Here is a 25,225-nt window from a genome sequence, read left to right as displayed (position 1 = left end):
AGGTACTTGTACTTTACTTGAGTGTTTCTGATTTCTGCTACTTCTACTTCATAACTAATTCAGGGGAAAATATTGTAGTTTTTACTCCACTACATTTATCTGACAGCAATTTTACTTTACAGATGAAGGTTCTACTGTTTAACCAAAACATATGATGGGTTCATAAGAAATGACACATTGTTATAAAGTATCCAACATACATAAGGCTGTTAAAATTAGGTTCACTCAAAACAGCTACAACATGAAAATGCTGCTTACACTTTAATGAACCAATAATAATAATCCAATAATAGGCTATAATATATAAAATAACACACATAATGTAATAATCATTCAACATAATATCACATACACATTATATGAAAAGGGGTCATTCTGCATAATGAGTACTTCACTACTGTTACTTTTTTGCTAGCAATTACTTAATTTAGAAAACTTGTACTTGTGAAGTATTTTTACACTGTGGTATTACTACTTTTACTTAAATAAAAGGCTCTGAATACTTCTTCCACGACTGTTGAGCTGTATAAAGCAGACAGATTGGTTCTGATGTACAATTCTTCGTTAATACATTGAAATCATTGTCTCTGTGCTGTCCTGTCTGCACTCTTCCTCACATATGCATTGATCACAACAGCAGGCCTTTAAGCTGAGGTCTCTCCCTGTAGTTTACACTAGATGTAAACAGTGTGGTGAAAGCCAAAAGTCCCAGAGAGACAGAGAGCATCTCCTCTTGTGTTTACGTGTTTACTTATTGTTCTAATCGTCCCTGTAGTTCTTTCTTCTGTCTCGCGCTTTAATGCGATTCTTTCCGGTTCCGCTCGGTCAGAGCGCGGGTCACCGATCCAACTACTCCCCCTCAGATTAATTACATTAATTAGCACGGGGATGAAAAACAAACAAGTGATGATTAATATCTAAACTATGGCGAATTCTTTGAAGAGATCCTACAGGCAAACCAAATGTGGAGCGACACCTCACTGAGGCTGCAGGAGACAAGAAGAAAAAAAATATTACTGTCCTAAAATATTAAAAACACATATAAGTAGATATTAAAATTATGCTAATTCACTGCTATGGGTAAAATATTTGATATAACCTTAATATAATTTTGCCTATTATCTCTCAAAAGGGGGAAACTATTGTATAAATTAATGTTTTTTTAACACATTTCTAATACAAATGACGTAACATGGATAATATTTCATATACTTCTCATATACTTTATGAAACGTATCAACTTATAATGATAATATTAATAATGACTATGATTACATATATATATATAAAAATAAAATATGTGTTTCTCATGTTAACACTTTGTCAAAAATTACAAAGCATAAATATTCATATATTTATATTTTGTAAGGCAACGCTTAATAATTAGCCTTATTAATCTTATTCCCCACATTCTGTGTCAATTTCACATATTAGAAATTTTATTTATTTTTTTATTTTAATAAAATATCTTCCCAGTCTTCCTGTTCCTCACTGTAACCTTGCCAACATAACCAAAAAATTAAAACATATGCATTATAGTGCCTATAATAACTGGGTTTCTTCAAATAGCTCAATAACAGATAATTGTACAGTCTTTACTGCGAGCTCGCACGTTTAGGAAATGCACTGAATAATCCGCTGCCATGGCCATGCATACAGATTCAACTTTTGGGCCTATGAAAAGATAACAACGTCTGTCGAGGATTCATGATCTTCTTCCCCTGCAGGCAGCCTGTAAGTGCTACAGAGAGCAAAGACTTATACTATAACTCATTAGTTTATATATATTAGTACTCTACGACTCTGAAAATAGTAGTTATTTAACAGTCAAATAAGTGACAAGTAGGCTACAGTAAGCTAGAAGTAATAAATATACCTTCACGTATTTTATCCATATTTGTGGAATACTGTAAATTTTATTGACTTCATGCCAACATAAATCTTATTTTTTCTCTATAGCCTCTGCAACACTTGACGTAAGTTCACGCATAAATTAATATTTTCCTCATAAGAACCGATTAATTGATTTATTGGCTGTTTTCTACCGGGAGGTCACAGCTGACCCTTCCTTTTTTTTGTTTGTTTCCCGCCATCACATGGAAACATTGGTATTTATGTTTTGATGTTGTATGGGCGCGAGCCGGAGGTCAGGGTCGTAGTGTTGCAGCGCGAGGCGACAAGCAGAGCAAAATGGGTCGCTGTCTCGCGCTTTGTTCCACACTCAATTGTCTCGGGGCTGCGCGTGAACCCTGAGACCTGCAGCTGTCTGGAGGAGAGAAACGGAGAGAAGGAAGGAAGGAGCAGTTAAGACACCGAGCAAGAAGACAAAACACCTGTTAAAATGTGTCTAATTTCTTCACCGTCCTCTCACTGTCATGTCTGTCAGGATTTTTATGACAAAACCTTTTACTTTTACTTTTCAGTGCAGTGACGACAGACTGATGCAAGAATGGCCTTGATTTCAACTCCTCTTACCTATGTTTTCCCTCGGCAGTAAATCATTTCCACATATTTTCACCAGGCGTTTAATGACGCTGAATCTGTTGGCACACATGAAAAACAAAAGATATTTCTGGTGCAGTAGACTACTGGCGACTGACATCCTTACTTTCGGCTCAAGCTCTATCTGGTGGTTGAAATCTGTGGCTGAACTCATTCATGCCTAACTATTATAATTTCTCACCCAAAAGACTCGAAACTTTCGCTGTCACTTTTAGCTTTGGTATCAAACTGGAACATGCAAATATTCACATAAGCATTGGAGCTTTTGGATAACAGGCTACGTCTTTAGCTGGAATTATTTAATTTTTATTTATTTTTGTTTGCGTGTGTGGACACGAGTGTAGGCTACTGACATTTTTAGTAAAAAGAGAAGGGAAGGATTGGGACGAAAATTCATAAATTCTCCCTGTTGCTATCAATCCAAGCGACAAATTTTGACTGTACATGTATTTGGTTAGGCGTGTGATAAGCCAAAAGAGACCCAAAGTTAAACAGTGCAGGAGGGCTGTTAACCCTGTGCTAAGTGGAGTAAAACCTTCGTCTAAAATGTCTGTTTTCAGTGGAGATGTGCTTTAGTGAAACGGCAGATGCAAACAGAAATGTTCAAGAAATCTTGAATGTCATTGTTCCGCCAGAGAATAAAGTTCCCTGCGAAGAGAACATAACAAAGCTGTGAGTATCAGTATGAGTGGAAAAATTTTCCGTTGGCAAATTAATATTTAAATGAAATGTTATGCGTTCACAGGTGTGTGTCTGCGAACAATCAGAGCTGAGGACCGGAACTATCCGTTTTGTAACAAACACTTTGCACACAGTGCGTGCAGGAGGAGGAGAAGGCTGTACTCTCCTCTGCAGAGCGCGGGAGCTCAAGAAGTTGTAGCCCTGCATATGTGTGTGTGTGTGTGAATGTGTGTGTGTGTGTGTGTGTGTGTGTGTGTGTGTGTGTGTGTGTGTGTGTGTGTGTGTGCGGGTCCTCCACAGTCTTTCAGTCCGTGCGTAATGCGTAAAAAGTGCACCGTGCGTAACAGGTGTATACTGGCAGAGGAGAAGAGAAGTTTGGAGAAACTCACAAAGATGCCCTTTTGGAAGATGCTGAAAGGGACACTGAACATAAATTCACGTAAAAAAAAAACACAACTTTCTCTGGTTTATGAGTTAATGAAAACCATTACGCATATAATTTAATACTACGTACAAAGCAGCCGGGGTGTGTGCCAGAGGAAATGAATCTAGCATAAAAGAAGGGCAGAGTTAGAGAAACAGAGAGGGAGAGTGGGGCGGGGGCGGGAAAGTTTAGTAAAGTGGAACTTGGTAACAGATGCGAGCGAGGGGGGCGCGGTCCTGCAGGGAAGGGTGGAGGTTGTATGTTGTGTGTACGTGTATGCGCGTGTTTAATGCGTGTACGTGAGCGCGTACGCTTATTGCATTTGTGTGTGCAGCCCGTGCAGGAAAAGGACAGGACATGAGCGCACATTGAGAGAGCGGCTCTTTTACTCGGCGTGATCATTTCACGCTTCCCCCGAAGCCTTTTTTCCACCTAAAGCGTTTAGTTGCAGCTGACTGAGCACTTGCAGGGAGTGCAATAGGGAGCGGAAGGGTCGAATTATTTCAACCTACAACTCGCCCCAAAAGTACTGTAGGACGAAAAGGGAAAAAAAAAGAGAGAGAGAGAGAGGGAGAGAAGAAAACAGTGCCAAGGAGTGAGGGATATAGAGAGAGAGAGAGAGAGAGAGAGAGAGAGAGAGAGAGAGAGAGAGAGAGAGAGAGAGAGGAAGAGGGGGACATAGGAAAAAGTTTTTGTTCTTTTTCTTTTTTCTCCCTCCATCGCCTCCCCCTGTTCTAACCGGGTAACATGGACCAGGGCCCCAAGAGTCCTGCACTGCGGCTGGGGAGAGCAGGTAGGGTCGTACTGCCTTAATTTCACTTTTATGACGACGTTAATTGATCTTTTTAACAGGTGAACACGCTTTGGTGTTGTTGTTTTGTTTGTTGACTGTTATGCTAATGAGAAACTTTGAAATGTGTTGTGAAAAGTTATTTACTTTTGTCTGGTGTCCCGAAATATTTGGACTTTTACAAAGTTTTGTGAAATAGTCCTTCATGACTAAAGCTGTAACATTAAACAAGCCAAAATGTTTTTTTCTCGAGTTTGTGACTTTTGTTGGCCAGTGATGAAACTTTTGGAGTCAGGATGATCACTTAGTCCTCTGTTAGTGGAAACTTGTTGCTGTGTTAAAGAAAGAGCCCAAGAAAAACGATTGTTGCTGGAGACTTTTAAGAATTAATATTGTGTTGTTTTAAATAGGATTTTGATGGCAGCAGTGGATTTGTTCATCTTTTTTTATTGTTATTTTTGGTTGTGGGTCTGCTTGTTGGGTTAAGTTCGGAACACCACGTTGTGCGTCAACCAGGTCAGCTCCACGTGTTCAGCATTACCTGAGTGGGGTACCTTGTTACCTTGATTGGTGCTTTTAATAAATAAAAAAAATACAGTGGATTTGTGCAACTGTGGTGGTGGTTGTGTGCGTGTGTGCGTGTGTTTGTATGGCGCCGGCACGTACACATAATATCACACATTTGTTCACCTTTTTGTTAAATGCAATTCAATCATTATGTTCAATCAAAAAATTTTTAAATTTGTGTTATGAGGAGATGCTGTGATAAACCACTAGAAGCTCTTTGTTTCTCTGAAACAGAAGTTGAAGTTGCACGCCGGTTTGCACCAAAAATAACTTCCCCAATGATTCAATGAGTCTGAGCTCGACTCGTTCCTGCGTGTCTCCATTACTTTATTCAACAGGTTCATCTCCTATAGGCCTATTCATAAAACAGCGGGGTCTGGTACAGCAATGGATCAGACCATCGACCTTGTTATGGCACCCAATGGATATCACATCATTTCATATTGCTGCCCGCTGCGTCTGCATTGATAAAACGTCGTTTGTCGTTAAGAAACGATGGGCAGGTCATCAGCTTCTATCTGAAAGGGTAATGTGCTTGGTAGAAAGCCTTTTCTCCAGGAAAGCAAAAATAAATCTGCTTTAGTTGTGCCTCTGGTTGCTTGTTAATAAGAATATGCATAATAGATGTTTAACACAGTTCTAAAAGTATTTTGGTGATGTTTCAAAATATTCATTTTCACAATATTGTGTAAAGCAAGTGTGCCCCGATTCAGAAACGTTGTCCCAAAGTGGAAATAAATTAGCCTGTGCCCGACTTTCTATGGACATTTGTCATCAAATAATGCCTATGGTCTGTAAGACAAATAATGCCTCCTTTTAAGTCTTTTGTGGAGTGGGCCTTACCCCCTGATAAACGGTGAAAGCAATAGGATTTGTAGCAATTGGATAATAACCTTTTAACCACTGAGGAAATCAGAGTTTAAAGGAGGCCCTCCCCTGTTGATGTGTAAAGTCTTTAGGGCCCGGGGCCTATACCTACAGCCTCTCCATTTCCTCTCACTTTAAAATACGTGCTTGGGGTACAAAGGAGAGTCTCTGAGAATCAACGTGGATCCAATGAGACCCCCCCCCCCTCTCTTCCCGCCCTGCAGGTTGGCCGTGCGTAAAAGTGTGCAAGGCCGGTTCTTTCCAATAAGCAAGGCCGCCAATTCAAGTATGGGACAGTGACTGACGTGAAATTACTACTTTACAAATGAGAAAATTAGACGCTGTTCTATTCTTATTATAGAAAATTTTATCTCCCTGTGACTTTTAATATATTTACCCAAAAAATGCGCCATTTCCCCTCTAAAACAATAAAATCTCAACATGTTAAAAACTGCCTGTCGCCAAGTTAAAACCAAGTCTTCACTCAGAGACACCATTTAGATACTAGCTTTGGTCCACATACACTCTCTGTAAACCTCAACCAGACCTTTTTTGTGTCTGCGTCCCTGCAGCATAAAGACCAAACGGTATATGGATCCCAAACTGTGCCTTTCTGACTGTTCAGGCTTTTTTGTGTGTATATTATATTTTAATTAACAATATTCGATTCTTCGCGTTGAAGTCGATGCCAAAAGCTTCACCAAACGCGCAACGTATGCGCCAAATTAGGTTTTCTGATGTTGCATCGATGCACAACAGAAACCAAGATCTACGATATGGGAGAGAGAGAGAGAGAGAGGAGGAGAGGAAGAGGGGAGGGGAAGAAAGAAAGAGAGAGGTGACCTCACATGGCATAGCCTACTTTCGTTTTGACCTCAAGTGCCCCTTCAAACCACAGGAAAGGGCCTGATGTTACGGTCAGGGCCTTGTATCCCACCTGGCAGATGACAGACTGGTCTTTATTTGCATTATCTGCGAGCCAAATGATTACAAATAGGTCCATTTGATTAAGGCCTGTGACTAAGGGAAGCATCAGTGTGATTTAACCTGCTCGGTACACAGTCGAGTTCCACCACGGAGGTCCAAGACTGTTCACTCTCCAGTCCATATATTTTATTTATTGGTTATGACTTTTATATTTTATAAGCAAATGAAAACTTAAGAAGAGATACGGGAGCTTTCTCATTATGTTTACAGTCAGCGGGCGTGTAATAAACGAGCTGGTGGAGTTAACATGCGCTATTAATTTTTCATTGCTTTTTCGTTTCGAGGCTCGGGCGCAAAAAGCAAAACAGCCGAAGCTTTCATGGTGGATGGAGGGAAGGGGAGAGAAAGAGGGAGCACTTAAACAACAACATTGCCTCCAATTTGCCTCCAAATGATTATCACAACTCAACCACATTCTTACTAATGTTTAAAAAAGTATACACACCCTCTTCTTCCTCCTCCTCCTCCTCCTCCCCCTCCTCCTCTTCCACCCATCCTCCCATTTCCAACACTGGAGAGGTAATGAAATATGGTAATGTATTTGGACCCCCGGATTAAAGTCGTCCTACCCTGATGGAAGTTTTTTCTCCAAATTTCCAACCCTAAAGCAACAACAATTTGTATACATGATTGATTGTGTTTGGATTTTTTAATTGCTTATGTATTTAATTTGCAAATCGGAGAGACAAGGGCTGCGGCTGCAACTTACTTATGTGGGGGAGAAAGCGCTTGTGTCTATATCTCAAATTACAAAAACAGACTCTGGCTGCAGAAGGAGAACGAATACAATGAAAACGAGAAAGATAACACACAAAAGGATATTGTATTGTTATTATTATTTTTTTGCTTTAAAGTCCCTCTTTGGAGACCCCAAGAGCCACATACCCCGCTCTAATAATGCAAAAATATATATTTAATTATTATGGAAAAGGAAATAAATATAGGAAAAAAACAGAAATTGGAAATATATGATTTTTAAAATGTACTTTAAAATACAATATAGTCAATAGATTTCTCACTTAGCCATTTGAAATCTTTTTTTTTTTTTTAGTATCTCTCAAGTCAGTCATTGTCTGTAGCTGCTTTTGCTACTTTCGTTCATATGTGGCCTAAACGCATGCAGGTCTGTGTCTCTGTCTATGTGCATGATCCGAGTCTAAATATCAGTTTCAGTCACCCCCCTCCCCCTTTTCTTTTCTTTTTTTTTTGGAATTAGAAAACAAAATCAATCTGCTTTGCTGCCTGTCAGATTTGTATGAGACCTTATAATTCATGGATACTGAAGAAAGAGATGTGAAATATGAATGAGGATTAGTGTGAATGTTTCGGGCTGTACTTTCCTGTCAGTGGATTAAAGAGCAGTAACATGAAATCAATGCGGATTCATGAAACCATATTTAGTGTTAAATATGTGGGTTAGACAGACTGAGTGGTATTATTTCAATGAACCTGTATGTTGTGTATTAATATGCTTCCATACAGGCCCATTAACTTACATAATGGATCAGTTTAGGGCCCTATTGGACTGCTTGGAAGCTTATAAGTTCAAGTATGTTGATGGTAAAGTTCCAGTATGTATTTTATGTGCGCGTGTGTATGCGTGTGTGCGCGCGCGTGTATGTACATGCTGGCATATAGCCCAAGGTTGAACGCCCCCTCGTGGTTCATGTTGTAAACATCCACACCAAAGAAGTCACCGGCAGAGAGCAAAAAAAAAAAAAAAAAAAAAAAAAACCCAAAGAAAAGCGAAAGATTTCAGTTTTCTGACATTATTTCAAATAGAAAAAAAACAGTTTTAATGAGGACAACCTGAAGTTGTGCTGTATTTGGATTTAAGGATGTTTCTGGGGGGATAGAAGTGCACATCATGAAAGAAAGATAAACCAAAGAAATGAAATAAACTCAATAATATCATATATTGACCTTTTCAGGATCTGATGCATCGCCTTGAGGTACATCAAGCTTGTAAGTCTTTTGAGGGGGAAGAAAACTGTAAACTATATGGAAAAATGCTGTTATTGTTGAACATTCAACTGTAAACATTAGCTCTCTAAATAATCATAGGGCCCAAGCAGTATCTTTAATGATATAGGGAAGGGTCACATGCTTGTTTCTGTCCTGGAGCTATAAATATGTCTAATCTAAGGGTCACGCGCGCAGTATAACACCGAGGAACTGAAATGATTAAATGTCTAGAAACAGGAAGAAGGGAAATAACACTTTTTTTTCATTTGGCTCATGCTTTAGGCTATTTGTGTGGTTAATATTACAGGGGCGAGGCTTAGATATGCCCTCTCAAATCAGGTGGGACGCACATGTATTGAATCCCCCCTCTCTCTCTCAGTTTGGAGTGTAAATGCGGAGCTCGCCAATTGCATTTCATTAAAAAAAAAAAAAAAAACAACAACATCCGTTTGGATCCGCAATCAGTTAGGTAATGAGTAAGAATGCATGTTTCATATGCTTTCGCTCGACTCTCCCCAAGCTAAAGATTTATAACATTTGTGTTGAAGGAGAGGAATTATGCAGGGGGGCAATTGTTTTCATAGCACTTGACAGCTCTCACTCCTGTTGGCCTGCAGTAGAAACACACAGTTAAGGTTTCTGAGGGAAATATTGTCTTAAATGTGTTTCACGTACATGCTGTGGACTTTTTTCTGCTCATATACTCTTTTTTCTTTTTTTTCTAAATATATACCTACAATACAGAAATATGGACAATTAGTGTTTGACTTCCTGAGCACTCCCTAATTTATAAAGCCTTGCTGCAACTAAGCCTCATTTTTTAGTAATACTCAATTAATTAGCCATTTAATATTGACATGAATAAATTGAGCGCAAATGGGTATAAAGGCATTAGGTTTTTTACTTCGTTAATTGAAATTAAACATATGATCATCTGCTCCCTGAGCCCTGCGTCGCTTCACCGAGCCTCCCCATTGGTCGACGGACAATACATGCGGGACGTCATTGGCCCACGGGATTCGCATCAGCCAATCGGCGAGCACCCCCCGCCCGCTCGATCCTATCCAGGGTCGGCGGTGACGTCGAGGCAGCGCTCGCGCCGCTATTGGCCGGCTTCGCTGTGAGTGACGGGCAGCTGGCCGGCGCGCGTAGGTTAGGGTTCCAGGGGGTTGGGAGCGCGGGCGCTGTCCGCACGAGAGCAGGTCCTGAAACGCGGCGTGCGCCACCGTGGAAGCTGGGCGCAGGCAGCTTTTCACTGTGCAGTTAAAGAAGCCTGTTTGTGCACATATTTACATCACTGTCTTTTGGCGTTTCCTGGCGTGAGCGCGGAGAAAACGACCCCCTCCTCTTTTTTTTGTTTTTTTCTTCTTCTTCTTCTCCTCCAATTTTGGACAGGACTTTTCCAACGCGAAGAAATGCGTCCCCAAACTCACACATAAACCGGGAGTCCTGAAGCTCCGTGTGCGCAGAAGGGGGAAAGAAGAGAAAGTGAGAGTGACCAAGAGCTGCATTTGGTTCATACAAACAGGATAACAACACACAAGTCAGCCTGAGTAGCTTTTACTCCCACCAGAGAGTGCTGCTTTTCTTTATTTTACTACACTGCATTTTTTTGGTGTGTGTGTTTCTTTTTTTTTGTCTTTTTGTTTTTTGGCACCGTGGATATGAGACTTCAAGATGTGAGCACTCCTTCGCTCTCACTCGCTTTATTGATGGGAGATTAAGTGTTAATGTGAAAGCAACTGTCGAGGGCGATTTTTGACAAGAAGAATGTGCAACCACTAACTTGGAAGAAACACAAATTACCCAACTGTGGATCTGTAACGAATATTTTGTTCCTTAAACTGTTTTTTATTATTATTTTTTAAATCTTTTTTTTTTTTTAACAGACTGAGAGGAGAAAGTTTAGCCTCCATCGGTTTTAGTCGCAGTTCAGAGGTCACGGCCAGCGGAGCGACAAGGAGAGAAAGGCAGGGGAGGAGGACTCGGATACTGTTTGCTTTTTATATTTTTTTGTTTTGCAAAAAAGAAAATTTAAAAAAGTTTTACATTTTTGCGTCCTTGGACTGAGGCGACTCGGTGTAGACGAGCAGCTGAAGGAATGAGCACCACTGCTGTTGTTTCCCTCCTCTGGTTTTGGAGACGCCAGAACAGACCCGCGCTGGTGTCCCGTCCCTATGAGGAGGGAGTCCGTCTCTGATTTCTATTTTTGACGCCATTTCTTTCTTCACGTCCACCTGCAAACCTATCACTTATTTTTTTTCAAACATCTTTTCATTCGCTCGAGTCAACGCACAGCTTGTGTCGCCCTGTCAATCAATTAAAGTTTCATTTTTTAAAAATTAATTAAGCAAAAAAAGTTCATCTCTTTGAAGGGACCTGCTACCCTTCTCCATTTATTGGAGGTCACGGTCTGTCAGCATAGTGGTCGACTGAAGCGGGGCGTCCGGTGGCATTTTTAAGACCCCTCATATCGGGGCCCTCCAGCCCCACCTAAACCATGGAGATTCACTGTAAGCACGACCCGTTTGCGGCTATGCACAGTAAGTTTATACGTTTATACATTTCCTCCATCTGTCCCCTAACTGAAGCAACCCCCTCTAACCCCCCCAGACCAACAACTCTGTGTGCATGCACCATCAACAGCGGAGTAGTAGCATGTCCAGCTGCACCACACACTGCAAAAAAACAACCATTAACTCTGTTTTCATTTTTATTTTCTCCCCATTGAAATGACACCAAAAATTTTTGCAAATTAAATAACGTTTTAATATTGAATTGATCTGCCTTAATTTAAGATGCTGTTATTTGTTTTAACACAGTGGGAGAACTTTGGAAAGGAAATTTGTTGTGCAAGTGAATTCTTTCTTATTTTGGCCACATATTTTTCCACTTAATGACTTCTTTTTGCAGTGTTTGAAATCTGGATACATGCAGAACTTTAGGCCTAAATTGTGTGGTTGTTTTTAGTATTTCCTTTCCTCATTTATGCATTTAGCAAATTTACCTCATGATCTTTTTTGTGTGTCTTGTTTCTTGTAGTGTTTCATAAATGAGCACATCAAACAGGTGTAAATTGACCAAATTATTCGTGGCACGAGGAGCTGGAGTGGTTTTGTGAAACATTGTATCTATAACACATAAGCTGCAATATAGCAATGCAAGCCTGCATTTTGTTGTATATGGTGATGCCTTGTGTGAGTCGGTTTGCTGCCCCCCCACCCACTACCCCCCCTTCTGAAGGAAAGAGGAGGTGCAGGGGTCAGAGAGAGAGCGAGAGAGAATGAGAGAGAGAGAGAGAGAGACAGAGAGAGAGAGAGAGAGAGAGAGAGAGAAAGAGAGAGAGACCCATCGGGGTAACAAAGCATGACTAAAAGCTGAACTTGATCCACAGTGTTTCTGCACGTAACCAGGTTAGACAGACAGACAGACAGACAGACAGACAGACACACACACACACACACACACACACACACACACACACACACACACACACACTATGCACTTTACGCACACAGGTGCGAGCGCAGTTCTGCTCAGGTCTTCCAATAATAACAAGGCGAGACTCTGTTGATCCCCCGCAAGGAAATTCTCCTTTCACTTGCCCAGCAGGTCAGAGCACACACAGGTTCATCCTCACAGCATGCACCAGTGTCTCAGTGACTTGCTCAAGGACACCTCAGCAGGCGCTCGGGGACGTAGCTATATGCTCTAAATATGGGGACACAACTTGGTCACTCAGTCGTGGCATTGGCGGGCCCTGCTTGGTTTTTCTCTGTCCACTTTCCCTCCCCAGTTAGTAGCCCCCCCCCCCCCCCTCCTTCCCACATGGAATTTATTGTATACAAGTGGAATGGCATGTGTGTTATTATCAGTAATAATAATAATAATAATAAAATAGGACTCCTATTTTCACAATTTTTCAAGTTTTAAAAAAAGACAAATCTGAGCTTTAAAGAAAAGCCTACAATTAGACAATAGGTCCTATCAGCTGAATACATTCTCACATTTAACATCATTAATAATCATCAAATTGATGGAGTATTTGTAGTTAGCCAACACTAAAGTTTGGCCGTAATGGAGCCCAAATAATATGAAATAATGAAAGAAGTGAACATGTATTGTAAACAAGCTTAATTCATGTTTTATATTATATATGTACATACATTTTAAAACGAGTCCATTTGCAACCTCTTCCTGTTAGTTTTTGCACTTAAAAGCCTAATAAATCGTGCTTCAGGCTTTTTTTGACCGTGTAATAGATTATGCATTCTATATTTTATTGCAGTTTAATCCCGGAGAGGACCCGTGTTATGTGACTGACAGAGGTTCCCACGGTGCGTTATCCTGCAGGATTAAAAAAAACTGCACACACACACACACACACACACACACACACACACACACACACACACACACACACACACACACACACACACACACACACACACACATCCAAAAGCTAGAACGAATCACGTTTCCTCTCCCTGCAGTTTCACCAAAGCCAATGATCCGCGGTGCTGACGGTAACAGCGCAGCTAAAGTTATATATGTCAAAGCCGGGAGACGCTTTAAAACGATTACACCTAAAAAATGTCAAAGGTAGAGACAGAGAGGTTGGGAGGAATCGACTGTGACGCGTGGAAATGCTGCTGTGCGAGGGTGTGTGTGTGTTACACTTTCATAAAACAGCAGAGTTCACAAGTCACGGAATATATGCAGCCTTTGGGTGGGGAGTTATAATATCAACAAAAGTTTAATATTATCTTGTCCAGTTTGATATATTTTTTGTTTTGTTTTGTTTTGCTTTTATAAAGCAAAGTGTTTCAAAGTCAGAACATATGCACTTTGTGTGTGTGTGTGTGTGCTCCCCTAAAAAGCTGTATTTTATTTGGTTGGTGAAATAAGTCTGTGTCCACCGCAAAAGACGATCTGATTGTCTTCACCTACAAAATCACTGCTGCATTTTTCTCAGTTATATTAGTTATATGTCTTCTAAAAAAAAAAAAACAGAAATATTCGTAGGACACCTGCTAACTTTGGAGTGTATTTTTGGACCATGAGGAACAATATATAGCAGTGACGTTTAAAAAGAAAAACCTATACCAGGTAATTGTGATGATAATGAGCTGAATTTCATAATCACGTATTGTAATGGTAATGGTGGCATGCTGAATATTAAGTATGTAAGGCTGTGGCCTACCTTAGAGATCGAGTCATGAGTTAGACCAAAGGAAAAAAAATCTGACATAAATTGTGGGGAGAGTTAAACAAACATGTTTTTTTTTTTACATGAATAAAATACATTTTAATCAGACAAATCGAATCAAACTGTCGTAATAATACAAAAGTATAGAAATAGGAATAATAGGCTATCGAAGGCTTATCATTTATTTATTTATCACGCCGTTTTCTAAGTCTTCTTTTAATCAAATTGTACCTTTTCCTATAAGAATCTTTAGAAAACCGACTTCTTTTATCCCAAACGTTCATTAACAAGCTTCCCTGAGTCGCACTTTCCTGACAAAACATTAATTATTCCACAGTTGATGAAAAAAAAACCCAGAATAACACTATACGTCCAAAACGCCTGCCTGGCACATCTCACAGATCTATCCACTGTTTGTTCAAGGAAATGCGCTTCATCTGTATTCTCACCGGCAACTTTCCAAACAGGTTTTCAGCCAAAAGTAATTTCTAGTTCCGTTTTTTTTTCTTCAAGAGAAAGAGAGAGAGAGAACCGGTGGCGTTTTGTTGCGCTTTCTTTATTTTTGAGTCGTCAGGCCGTGACGAGGCAGATGAGAGATGAGAGAGAGAGAGAGAGAGAGAGAGAAGGAGAGGGGGAGAGAGGGAGAGACAGAGGAAAGTAGCGGGAAGAGAGAGAGACAGAGAGCCTAATGGACCTTATTTTCTGGATGGGGGAACTCGAATATATTCTGCTTTATCTCTGTATTTTTTCCTCCCGGAAACAGTGAATCAATCAAACATTTAAGGAGGTGCTGGGCTCTTAAGTCAGCTCCTATAAAGGGTAAATAAATAAAATACAACTGGGATGCATAATGACCCCTGGTCCCCTGGTTGTCTCTGTCCCTCTCTTGATTCTGTTTCTCCACGATGAAAATGAAACTGCTGCCTCTGCCAACAGTTTCTCCTCCAGAGACTTGTAGGTTCAGCTTTTATAGAAAAAAGCTGAGATGCTCTAATTTGGCAAAAAAAAAATCTTTGTATCTGCAACAAAACCTCCCCAGCCACAGATGCTGATTGAATTTCTGGGAGCAAGTTGTTAATTTGTTTGGTCAGCGGTGATGAATTACTGGACCTCTGTCATCAAACTCACACAGATATGAGGAAACATCAGTCCTAAATTCTTCTGTGAGGTGAAGCATGTCCAATTTATTTATTTTTTTAGGTGTATATTCCTGCTAAAATGCAAGACTATTTCTGGGTATTTTTGAGCATTTCTTTCTGTTATAATGATAAAAACTGCAACTTACTTTAGGGCAGAACCATTTCTTGCATCTGCCTCCTACGATAGCTGTGTAAAAACATGTCACATAGCCTTTAAAATGAGAACTTATATCACTTATTCAGAGAATTATACTACAGTGGCTGATAAACAAATGCCTTTATAGAATGTGTAAGTTTTTGCTTTTGTCCCTATCAGTATTTATAGGCTTGGGAAATAAATTTCAAACACATAATCCCCATAGCCTACCCCAAGAATGGTGAGAGCCTGAACATCTAATGCCAACAGTAAATACACAGATAAGTGAATAAATACTTATCTGGAGGTTTTTGTAGGTCACAAGTCATTCCTCTCCATCTCTTTACAAAGCAAGGCGTATTTCATGCCCTGGCCCAGATAGGAAGGGTGAAAGGAACCATTTCATTTACTCTTATCTGAGAGAGAGGAAGAGAGAGAGAGAGAGAGAGAGAGAGAGAGAGAGAGAGAGAGAGAGAGAGCGACAGAGAGAGTGAGAGAGAGTCTTCTCTGCAGATACCTGTGGTGAGGAGGACGTCGCACAGTAGGCTTCTATAAATGACCCTGCAAAAACTGTGCTTTTATTCACCGAGAGGTTTCCGGAAATAATAAGAAACAGAGGACGGAGGAATAATGCATTTATACAGCTATACAAAGCTTTAACAGAGAGCGAGGGATTGTTGATGTGTTTAGGACTTGAATTTGTTCATGTAGGTCAGCACGCTCTTTCTCGCTTTGAGAAATATCTGAAAATGTGCATGTGTGTTTGTATTCTCCCTGCATCTCTGCACCTCGTGGGGTATGACAGTCATGATGTTGAGTAAAACCATATTAATCAGTTACTGTAAATCAGAGATAAGAGACACACAAACGAAACAAATCCTAAGAGGAGTTCAAGTGCACGCTGGTGGTCTGTAGGGGTTAAGGTGCTGACCGACATCCCTGGTTCAAGTCCAGCTGGGAACCTTTGTTGCATGTCTATTAACTCTCTAATAAAGGCATAAAAGACCCCAAAACTACTTGTAAAAGACAGCGGGGCTCAGAGTGGAGTTCTGGTGAATTGATGGCTGAAGGATGGAGGGTGTATCATACCGTACAGATTATAAAGCCTTTTGAGGCAAATCTATGAAATATGATTTTAGGCTATATGAATAAAGCTGACTTGACTTTAATTTCCACCCTGCAGCAGCTCAGTTACATCAAAAACCTGCTGCAGGGTCACACAAGCCAGCAAATTGTCATAACATATGGAATAGCGAATCAAAAACAGCTCTTACAAATAGCATTAACACAGACAACTGCAAAAGTGAGAATCTGAATGACATGTAATGTATTCAGAAATGACCTAACCACAGCGCAGGTGCCTTTAAATCCACTACTGAGCTCTTGAAGAGCAGTGGCTGCTTGTTCTGTTGATACAAAATCTAAAGAATCTCGAATCCAGTTGAACAAGCTGAAACAGTTTTCTCAATATCCAGTGAATGATCCTCTTCTTTGTGCATCACTCTTGATGTTTTATCTTGCTGTCCAACAGACAAACGTTTGACTTACCTCAGTCCAGAATGTTTTTACTGCTGGGCAGTGCCACAGTGGATTTATTAAATCAAAGTCCTTGTATGTATGAACATACTCAGCTGACTCTGATAAAAGGGGCAGTCGAGGGGTTTAGTTTTGCACACCCATAAAGTTAGAGCACTTGCAAGAGATAAATTTAAACAAGAATAGTCAAAACTGAAGCAGCAGAAGTCCTGAGTTTTAGTCCATAGTATGCATCAAGATTCAAAAATGCTTCTTCCCATAATGCAACTCAATAGCGTCAATTAGATACTCCAAGCCTGGTCATGTCCATGTTTATCAGACTCTACAGTTTGTAAAGCAAGCTATCTGTTATACATTTGTAGTTTCCAAGAGCTGTCACTAGGGTTATTTTTTCAAATTTGACAAAACTCCTCCAAAGCCACAGATGACATGTTTTCACAAGCTGAGCAGTACTACTAATGATTAAACTGATCTTGAAATGTAAAATCAATGGAATGCCTCTTCAGTGCAGGTGTCCCACCACAGCCATGCCTACACAAATCTGAAATCAGACGAATTTACTCCAGTTTAGTGGACTGCTCCTTTAATTGAACATGTTTGATGATAATAAATGTCGAATTGACACAGCTGGTGTTGTTATATTGTCTTTAAAGTTCATACTGGTTGTTACATTTTGTGCCATTTAGACTTCAGTTGGGCCGAGCACTCATGTGAGTTGCATAAATGGATATGACCGTCTATATATTGCTGTCTTTTGTAAAGAGTGATTGCTTTTCGAATTGCGCTGTCTGCAGCAGGCATCTGCATAATGAGGCTTCTTCTATCTAAAAAAATAAATAAATAAAATGAGGAAGAAAGTGACCATCCACATCAGCCGTTTTAGAAATAGCTTTGTTTGATTTCACAGAACGAGACGCTCTAGACTTCACATTTCTGTATTTATCCTCCATGTGCAGACTTATTTATATTTGGGCTGGAGGAGGCTCTGTGTGTGTGTTTCTTTATTTTATGCTGATGAAAAAAAGAGAAGAGGACAGGGGGACAGGTTCAGGGGACAGCTTTGTGTTTTAGGGGGTATCCCTGCTGGGGTAATGTGTTTAAAATCTATTACCCCCACAGCTAGGATTAGTGTGTGTGAGTGTGTGTGTGTGTGTGTGTGTGTGTGTGTGTGTGTTTCCCCCAAAGACGTAATCACTATGGTAATACAAAAGCCAGTGGATTATGTGGTGGAGAAATTCTGGTTGATTTATGCTCTGCCTTGCCTTTGGTGTGATAAATACAGTATATATACACATACTGTTGGGGAGAGGGAGAGACCAAATAGTGCCCCTTCTTTCTTTCTCACTCATGCATACTGTATCTCACTAGTGGCTGATACAGTGGTTAGCACTGTCACCTCAAAGCAAGAGGGTCCCAGGGTTTGCAGAGGTGTGTTCATCTGACTAATGTGTGTTTGTCCTGTGACAGACTGCTGACCTGTCCAGAATGTACTCATAATGCCTCTCAATTGCATGCTGGGATATTCTCCAGGAGAGGGATAACTAGTATAGATGGATGTAGATTTTATTGCTAAAGATCAACTTGTGTAGTTACACGTTTTGCTCCAGTTTACAGCAGTTTTCTGTCAATCTGTCAAAGATGGAGGTTTGTCAAACGAATCAACAGATAGCTGTGATTTTCTCTGTCTTATGGTCACAGCATTAGAAGAGAAAAGGATTTCAACAGTGTGTAACAATCCCGTGGACAGAATTATGACTTACTCTTTGATGCAAAGGTTCATCTTATCTACTCTTCTGTTCTATTCTGCTCCAGTCGTTCAGTCTTCTCTTATACTTTCATCCCTCTGGGGGAATATTAGTGGTATCGTTGAGTAAGGGGCCAGAGCCAGGCCTTGGTCAATAATTAATTGAAATCCCTTCATTTACTTTAAATCTTAGCTTAGTCTGCCTGGGGTAAAAATGGGCAAAGTTTGCACTTTGGGCTAGTCGAACTTCTATTATGCTGAGCAAGATTAATCAGTGGCGGGAGAGAAAGCAGATGTCTTTGAGATAGTAAATTGACTCTAGCTAGGGGCCAGCAGCTGTGGGATATAATCCCAGAAAGTGGCTCTGCTGAAGATATTTGTAGTATATATTAACCAAACTCCATATATGATAATCACATATACATGCAAAGCAGTGCAAGTAGCCAAATAAAAGAGATTTCTTGTACATACTGTTAATATTTTTAGTGTTGTTTGAGCAGTTGTCCTCCATTTGCTTTTCACTGGACAAGATTAATCCATAAGGATGAGAATTTAATAGTATTTAAGCAGATTACTGGAGTGTTGTCACTGGAAAAGGTAGATCCTGATGAATGAGCAGTGATGTTAATGTATGATACAAAGGTTTCCCTTATTGCTCTTTAGCAAGCTGCTCCAGTTGCATCAGTGTATCTGTTTAGCAGTACGCTCGCAGGTGTACTGGTGGCTCTTGTGTGTGAATGTGGTTTATTTGCATGTTAACTCCCTCCTGAAAACTTCACAGTCAATCTGTCTTTTTAAATCTGGTTTCAAAAATGTGCAACATTTATGACACTGTGACAATCCAGTGTTCCAGTCCAATTTTCTATCACGTCCTACCAAAAATGTAATTAGAAGAATGGACAGACTTGATGGAGTAAATCATGATGTTTTTTTTTTTTTTTAAACTTTTTGTTTTAAGCACATGAAGTCACAATTTCTTTAGTCTCCTAAAATTATTGGCCAATCAGCTCATTCACCTTGGTTTATGTTATTGCTGATCAACCTGCATGTGGTCATTTTTGCCTCTGTTTAATTTCATTGTTTGTAAACTAATTCTGCTCTTTGTACCTATAAGACTCTCAAATCCTACTTTATTTTTTCTCAACGGCTTGAACCAAGCCTTAATATTTCACCCTCTAACTCATTCTTGACCTTCTTTTGATTCATCTCCCACTGTGTGACTGTCTCTCATAGGACATGGTGGAGTGAACCAGCTTGGAGGTGTGTTTGTAAACGGCAGGCCCCTCCCGGACGTAGTGCGACAGCGAATTGTAGAACTCGCCCACCAAGGGGTTCGGCCCTGTGACATCTCACGCCAGCTACGAGTCAGCCATGGATGCGTCAGCAAGATACTGGGCAGGTAATAAACACACACACACACACACACACACACACACACACACACACAATAACCCTACACTCATATGGTGGAAATCCTGTAAAACCCTTTCAGAGTCCAGCGGACTGTGAGGCCACGGACAGTTGGCTAAGGTGTATAAAAATATCAGCCTCCTGGTTTGACACCATTATCTACCTCCAATATCATCTTTAATGCATAATAGAAACCGTTGAAGTGCATTGCGTTGCAGAATGAAATTGTCCACCCAGATGCAGTTTGCTTTGTACATCTGGTTAATTTTCGGATCACTCTGGTTAAGTTTTTTTTGGTCACCAAGGGAAATAAAACACACACATGCTGGTCCAATGTTGATTAAGCATGTGTCAAACTGAAGCTCCTGTAAGGTCACACTGATTCATCAAGAATATTTTTGACATTTTTCAGTTCCCTTAGAATGCACAGCTACATTTTCAGCACTGTCTGCCTTCTTTTCCGCTGTCCCCTTTTTTCTCTCAATCTGTTTTTTACATTTTCACCTTCCTCTCCCTCCTTCTGTATCCTGTATTTCTCGTCCAACCCCTCTCAATATTTCTGTGTCTCTACTCACACCCCTTTTTACTCTCTCTCTCTCTGTCTGTCTCTCCCTCTCTGCCTTTTCAAAGCTAAATTCGAGAGTAAATCCCTGCTCGTTCCGCCCCCCAGAGAAGAAAGGGGGACAAAAGGGAAAAGATTCATCACTTTTTGGAATTAGCATCAAAATGAAAGTGGCACCATATTTCTGCACCAAAAAAAAAAAATAGACAGAGAGAGATGGAGAATGGGAGAAAGACAAGAATAAGGAACACAATCAAACGGGAGAAGACGTGTTAAAGAAGAAGAGAGAGGAAAGAGAAAATACGAATGAGAGAGACAGAGAGACCATTTGTGGGGACGGAGGGGAAGGATTAGCTACAGCGACCCTCAGCTATATCAAAAAATGTGTTGCTCATTGTTCTCTCTTGCCTCTCTTTCTCTCTCTCTCTCCTTCTCTTTCTCTCTCTCTATCTCTCTCTCTCCCCTGTCCTGGCCGTTCAACTCACTGAAGCGTTACCATGAGGGGGGGGAAGAGAGGGGATCGAGGGATGGAAGGAGGGAGGGAGGGTTGTTTTATCCTCTCCTCTCTGTCTCTCTGGTGCCAGCAGAACAAAAACACCAACTCTACCACCCTGTGTGTGTGTATACGTGTGTGTGTGTGTGTGTGCGAGATTTATGTGTGTGTATTGGCTCATCGTTGTGCGGATATCAATAACCACGCTCGTTTATTCACCAATGATTCAGCTGTGAATAATTTAAATAGTTTTCCATTTGAAAATAGATTGTTTTTCCTTTAGCTGTGTTTATACTCCAGCTGTGAATAGTGAAAATGTGCAACACATCCACATATGCACAACACGTGCGCACACACACACACACACACACACACACACACACACACACACACACACACACACACACACACACACACACACACACACAAAGAAAGACAAGGAAACGCACATTTACAGAAACACACATCTTCACGGAAGGGATTACTCTACCGTACAGCGGTGGAGAGAAAGAGAGAGAGAGAGAGAGAGAGAGAGAGAGAGAGAGAGAGAGACAGAGAGAGAGAGAGAGAGTGCAGCAGGTTTAAGACTGACTGACAGCTTGCATCCACACACAGCATCCCCCCTTTTCTGCAAGCTGTGTAGCGCATTTGCTGTCCTCCCACCCCCTGCCCCCATGCCCCTTCTGCATGCAAATACATTCATGAAATAGCCATGGTGGACACGAAACGCCTGAATCCTCGTGTGTGAGTGTGTGTGTGTGTGTGTGTATCAGTGCCAACCCTCTTCTTACCTCTGTGTCACAATGTGAAATTGCTAAAGGCAACGACAGCCATTCATATTACTGGTCAGACAGAAATACTTTTTGGCAGGTGTTTGTATTTTATTTTTACTTGTACTCATTTAGCTGATGTTGGTATCTACAGCAAATTCTGATGACTGCAGCATTATCAACCAACTAGTAGTAATGTTAACCAGGTAAGTCCCAATGAGACTGAAGACCCCTTTTGTAGAGGTGACATAGCTAAACATAAACATAAACATAAAAACTAAAAAGGCCAATAAAAACAGAGATAAATACAAGGGAGCCATTTACAATGGGGTTATTAGTTTCCTTAATCAATTCAAGTGATTAGACCAGAAAACACGGAGGCTTTCTTTCCCATCTCTATCCAAGCATTGGCACCAAATTAGGCACAATAAATATGTGTCACAGAACAAGGACTGTGGATTTTCTGTCTTTTTTGTATGATTTGTATGATGTATGATTTGATTTTGTATCACTTTACTCCACTTTGTCAGTATGGACAGCAGGAGCATTAACAGCCTCCAATAACTCTTTTAATGTTACCTTCATTTTTTACCTTTAAAAAATGAGGCGTAAGACAGGGGGATCATCTTGTTCCAAGTGGAGGAGGAGGAGGGCAAGGGACAGGCCAGCGGGACGTGAAGTGTTTCTTGAGGAGGTTTGAATTCAAACCAGAAAGAAGTCCTGACCGCAGTGGGAAGGTCATTCCTCCACTGGAGAGCCAGGAGGCAAAAGAGTAGAGACTGAGTGGAACAATCGTCCAAATCGCCACCAGGAGGGGTGAACTAAAGGGCCAGTAAAATAACAGAAAGGTGTTTTTTTGATATGCCAGTTTCTCTGGAGTCCAGTGTGTAACAACAGAGTTCAGCGATGAACTCAGAACTCAATGAATTCAGAGTTTTGATGCTTCCACTAAAAGTTGTCTTTCCAATCACAATGCGATTTCAGCAGTTGTGTATTTTAGCTTTAAGATTTAAAGATGGAGGAATCATCAAACAGTAAGGTGTCAATGATTTTAAGGGAAAATGAATGATAATATTCTGTATTTTTGTTACTGTCTACAGCTCCCATCAAAAGACCAAAACCAACAATTACTTTATGCTGCTGACAAGTATTCTCTGTGTAGCTAAAGCCTGATACAGCATTTTCTTCTGTGCCATTGGGCTCTGTTTTCATCCAAAAATTGTTAAAACCCATCAATAAGCCACACAATTGCACTGAGTGACATAATAATCACTGCAATGAACATGGCCATTGTGGTTTATTTTGAGTTGATCCCCCAACAGTAATGAGTCATGAGCGCACTGAAAACAGTCCCCAACAAATGCACCATTTACACCTGTTCTAGGAAATCACTTCGCTTGTTAAAACGATGAAACTATTTGAGTCATTTTTAAGATGTACATCTTCAGTAGAAATAAATGTGCTTGAGGCTGAGTGCCACAGACAGGGTAGGAAAGTATTAAGACACAAACTAACACATTGTTGGTTTCGATCTTTTCATGGGATTTGTTGACAATGAGAAAAATATAAAAGAATGCCAGCCCTCCTTTTCAAAAGCATGACAACTTAACCTGTTCAGGTTTGTATTTACTTAAGATTTGATTATTTTTCTCACAACATCTGTTTCAGTAAATAGTGTCAGAATAAGCACTGATGTCAGATCAGCAATCAGGTCACAGTAAGGAGTTATGAATGTATAAATTTCAACCTGATTAAACTGCTGCTATCATCACTCTCATACTGTTGTTGCATAAAAAAATTTTTACTTTCAATTTTCAGATATTTGATTTCAAGATAACATAGTACATTTAACCAATTTTAACACCCTGTGAGACTGGAAGCAATATAAAATATAAATGACTGATAACAGGAAACAGGTTTGAATTTAGAGATTTAACCTTTTGACATCATTTGTTCAACACTCTTTCTTGTATTACCGTACAACCTTCCTGTGTTGCTACTTATCACCAACGCAAGCCTCCTCTATGCTTTGATTGGCAGGTACTATGAAACGGGCAGTATCCGCCCCGGGGTAATCGGGGGATCCAAACCAAAGGTTGCTACACCCAAAGTGGTCGACAAGATTGCCGATTACAAACGCCAAAACCCCACCATGTTTGCCTGGGAGATCCGGGACAGGCTCCTGGCCGAGAGAGTGTGTGACAACGACAGCGTCCCCAGTGTCAGCTCCATCAACAGGTACTACAGTCTGTGTGTAATCTGTGTATGTGTGTGTGTGTTTGAGTATCAACTTATAGCAACAGGTACTGAGTGTAAGTAGAGCACAAGGCACTATAATACTGTGTTTTATGTGTGTTTATGTGTGTGTGTATGTGTGTGTGTGTGTGTGTGTGTGTGTGTGTGTGTGTGTGTGTGTGTGTGTGTGTGTGTGTGTGTGTGTCTGGGAGTGGAAAAGAGAATAGCAAAGAGGCCCCAGTCTCCATATGTATGAAGTGGCTGCAGCTCAGTGGTTCAACACGATGGTACAATGACAACCCTTTCCCCTGAGCATAGAGGCAGAGAGAGGGAGGGATAGTGAAATAAGAGAGAGAAGGAGTGAGCAAAAGAGGCAGACAAAAGGGAGGGAAGGTGTGCGAGAGTAAGGGAAGAAAAAGACACAAAAGGAAAGGAAAGAAAGGGGAAAGGAAGGAAAGGAAAGGGAAGAAGAGGACAGGAGAGAAGAGAGGAAAGGGGAGGAAAGGAAAAGAAAGGAAAGGAAAGAGGCTTGCATGAGCAGCCAAGCAGGAAGTGTGAGGCCCCTCTGCCATGTCAGCCTGCCTCAGCCACTTCACACACACACACACACACACACACACACACACACACAGTTTTGCTCCCACGATGGTCATGTTCCGTCACTCAGAATCCTCTTTCTCTTTCTCTCTCTCTCACACACACACAAGCACTTCACACACACTAATATCTCTTCTCTCCTCTTGCAGGATCATTCGGACTAAGGTTCAGCAGCAGCCCGGCCAAACGGGCTCAGTGTCGGCTCACAACTTAGGTAGGTTGCTGCCATAAAAATCCTGCTTCCAACTGTCAAAGCAAATTTTTTTACAGCAGAACCGTTTTTATCTGAATCTCTGAGGAAAAGAGCAAAACCTGCACGGACACAATGTGAAATGTGTTCCATTCAGTTCATCACTTGAATGCTTTAATGAAGATGTCTCGGGATGGAGAGTCCAAAATTAAAATCGTCACAGTTTTTTTCAATTTTTTCTCACTTTAATAAGTGCATTTAGATTTTTAACTAGGTTTATGTGATGGTTGGGGTTAATAAAATTTTTGCCCTAAATGTCAAAAGCACAGTGTGGAGCTGACAAGAAAAGGAGAGAGAAGGACGATAACGTGTCCAGTCAGGCTCCAGGACACGCTATAAGTTCCAAAATCTTCAGCAGGAC

At 40.7% G+C, this 25,225-nt stretch overlaps 1 protein-coding gene across 2 annotated transcripts in view; it reads left to right on the top strand.

Moving 5' to 3' along the window:
- Window positions 1-4,284: 4,284 nt before the first annotated feature.
- pax5 (paired box 5) overlaps window positions 4,285-25,225 on the top strand; it is a 54,032-nt gene continuing 33,091 nt past the window's right edge. For both annotated transcript variants that reach the window (XM_044347490.1, XM_044347489.1), the window contains exons 1-4: window positions 4,285-4,400; window positions 19,781-19,946; window positions 23,823-24,020; window positions 24,764-24,828. In XM_044347490.1, the coding sequence (XP_044203425.1) occupies window positions 4,355-4,400; window positions 19,781-19,946; window positions 23,823-24,020; window positions 24,764-24,828 (475 nt within the window). In that variant the 5' untranslated portion in view covers window positions 4,285-4,354. The remainder of the gene's footprint in view (window positions 4,401-19,780; window positions 19,947-23,822; window positions 24,021-24,763; window positions 24,829-25,225) is intronic.

The sequence above is a fragment of the Thunnus albacares genome, chromosome 3 (genome assembly GCF_914725855.1).
Source record: "Thunnus albacares chromosome 3, fThuAlb1.1, whole genome shotgun sequence".
In the NCBI taxonomy this organism is placed as follows: domain Eukaryota; kingdom Metazoa; phylum Chordata; class Actinopteri; order Scombriformes; family Scombridae; genus Thunnus; species Thunnus albacares.
The sequence above is the reverse complement of the archived record's forward strand: the minus strand, read 5'-3'. Positions and strand labels throughout refer to the sequence as shown.